At 40.3% G+C, this 2,500-nt stretch overlaps 1 protein-coding gene across 3 annotated transcripts in view; it reads left to right on the top strand.

Moving 5' to 3' along the window:
• Positions 1–2,500, top strand: part of mpp3b (membrane palmitoylated protein 3b) — a 27,859-nt gene that overhangs the window by 6,114 nt on the left and 19,245 nt on the right. For all 3 annotated transcript variants that reach the window (XM_042084034.1, XM_042084033.1, XM_042084035.1), the window contains exons 2-3: positions 1,191–1,343; positions 2,163–2,281. In XM_042084034.1, coding sequence (XP_041939968.1) covers positions 1,319–1,343; positions 2,163–2,281 — 144 coding nt within the window. In that variant the 5' untranslated portion in view covers positions 1,191–1,318. The remainder of the gene's footprint in view (positions 1–1,190; positions 1,344–2,162; positions 2,282–2,500) is intronic.

Below are 2,500 nucleotides of genomic sequence, written 5' to 3'. Positions count from 1 at the left end.
TTCTATGACTAAACTTCCGCAGATTATCAAAGCGACCATGCCCTGAGTATGGAGATAGCCATATCCACAATGATTCATTCATGTATTTACTTGTAGTTGTTAAGAGAGTGAGAAAATTTGATGAAAATATGATTACGCCTCAAGACAAAGGGTACCTTGGCATCTTCTCATCTCTAGCCATTAGATACAGTATATTACAGTATAGTCTATTTCCACCCATGTGACATGTATCTGAGGATGAACTATCATTACAAGGGGATGATTCACAGTTGAAACTCAAGCGGTCTGTACCTCACAGAAAGAGAGGAATAAATGTAGGACAACCGGGGATATATTGTCAGCAGCAATATTACTGACCTGAACCAAAGCCCAGTATGACTACTTAGCAGATGATGACACAGTGATAAGTGTGCCTATTTAACATAATGCTTTTATGCAAAGTGACTCATTTTCAGTGTATATGGGAATCTCCTGGGAAGCCAATTCCTTCAGCAGTTTAGAACATTCTAACAAAAGATTCTGTTCCACAACAATTTAAGGTTCAAAAATTCCATGCTGAATTCAATGAACCCAGATGTTCTTTAGAACGTTCTTTTTCCAATATTCTCGTCACCGGCTGAAGGGATTTTTAATAAATATTTGCATTATCATCTATCCATTTGATCTATATGTATACTGATGCAATCTGAAAAGGACTTTGCAAATTTGATTGCCAGGTTTCGAATGAGTTGTGACTGAAATTTGGCACTGATCGAAGAATCTTATTCAGCAGAGGCTGTTTTAGGTTTTAATGCTTCTTGGATGAGATTGATTGCTGAGATTGTTTGAGCTGGATGTAAATTGATTGTGGATTCAGCCACAAGTGAATTTTCATTAGGGACTTAGGACATTAGTTCCTCTTGGGGTGTGTGTGTGTGTGTGTGTGGTCGTGTATGTGTAGGTTTGTAAGTTGTGTCTAATAGGTATGTGGTGTGATGTTTATGTGTGTGTAGTAGTTTCTCTAGGTTAGTGTGTGTGTTTATGGTAGTGTCTGTGGTGTTTGTGTATGTGCGTCTCTAGGTGTGTGGTGTGTGGTGTTGGTTCATGCCTTGCTGTGTAATCGTGACTATTTATCACTTGACACAGCTGAATATTCTCTCTCTCTCTCTCTCTCTCTCTCTCTCTCTCTCTCTCTCTCTCTCTACTTGCAGTACTAACTGATGAGCTGATCCACGGAAGAGAAGGAGGAAAAGAGAGAGGCAGACAGAAGGGGAGAGGAGAAGAGGAGGAGAGTCACGACAAGCCCTGTTCTCGTCTTTAGAATCGAAGATCAGAAGCCATGCCTGTCCTTTCTCCTACCACAGGTGAGATTTGGCACACTGACAACTCTTTATCTTAGTATCTAGTATCTATCTAACTTTTCCTTCCATTTAACCTTCTGGTTTATGAACACATTGGGCTGGTTTCCTGGACGACATAGATTACTGTAAGCCTAGTGCTAGACTAAAACTTCAATGAAGATATCCACCGAGAATAAGCATGTAGTCTAGGAAAAGGCTAAGCCCAGTACAGGAAAGTGGACCTTTGTGTTGTATTCACACTGTTGTCACCAGACTATTCCTGATACAGAGGTTTGGTTATCGGTTTACCTTTTGATTCAGCGGAGAAAGGCAGAGTCATCGCGGCTCGACTCTTACAGTGCTTACATGGCTTGGCTCGTACAGCACATAATTCTTAACACTGAACAAAACTCTGCCCCTGGAGTCTCTTCTTGATGGATGGATGACTGTGACAAGTAGGCCATGTCAATAAAAAAAAGCAATTCCTTCCTGTCCTGTTGTTAGCGAATAAATTGATTGATTCCTACAAATGACTTCAGACCACCGCTGACAGAACAGTTGATTTCAATATTGTGTTAGCACCAGTAAATTATCTGTGCCCTGTATGATGTTATTGCTGACACGGCCATTCATTTGAAGAGCATTAGTCGGGACATAAAAATCGATCCATTCTTCAGTGAAGGTGAGACATGTTCTACCGAAACTGCATTTCTCATCTTCTGCAGGGTCCACATTTAGGACAAATGGGTAGAGAAACAGTCACCGTTAATGACACGTGTAATGGAGGCTGATTTGATTTGATTGTTTTTTATTTAATGGGTTTTTTCAAATGTCTCCTAACAGGGCTCCACGAGCTGTTGGCTCTGCTCACCTCCCATCTCCATCCAGATGCCAACCAGAAAGAGGACCTGAGCTTCCTCAAGGAGGTCTTCAGCGAGAGGAGTCTGGGGTACCTGATGAAGGTGTGTTACCTAAACAGTCCAATCAAAAAATTAAAATGTCCTCAATAAAAAAAGTTCAGGAAAAATATATAATTTTTTATAGCTCAGAGAAGGGTGCTATGTGTGTTAAACTCTTACCAAACTGTTTCAGAAGTGCAGTAACCAAATCTTCCTTGGAAACTAAAGTTTTTAAATGCATTTGTTTACTCTAAAATACACATCCATATCTGTTTTGTCCTG

The sequence above is a fragment of the Alosa sapidissima genome, chromosome 24 (assembly GCF_018492685.1).
Source record: "Alosa sapidissima isolate fAloSap1 chromosome 24, fAloSap1.pri, whole genome shotgun sequence".
Classification (NCBI taxonomy): domain Eukaryota; kingdom Metazoa; phylum Chordata; class Actinopteri; order Clupeiformes; family Clupeidae; genus Alosa; species Alosa sapidissima.
The sequence above is the reverse complement of the archived record's forward strand: the minus strand, read 5'-3'. Positions and strand labels throughout refer to the sequence as shown.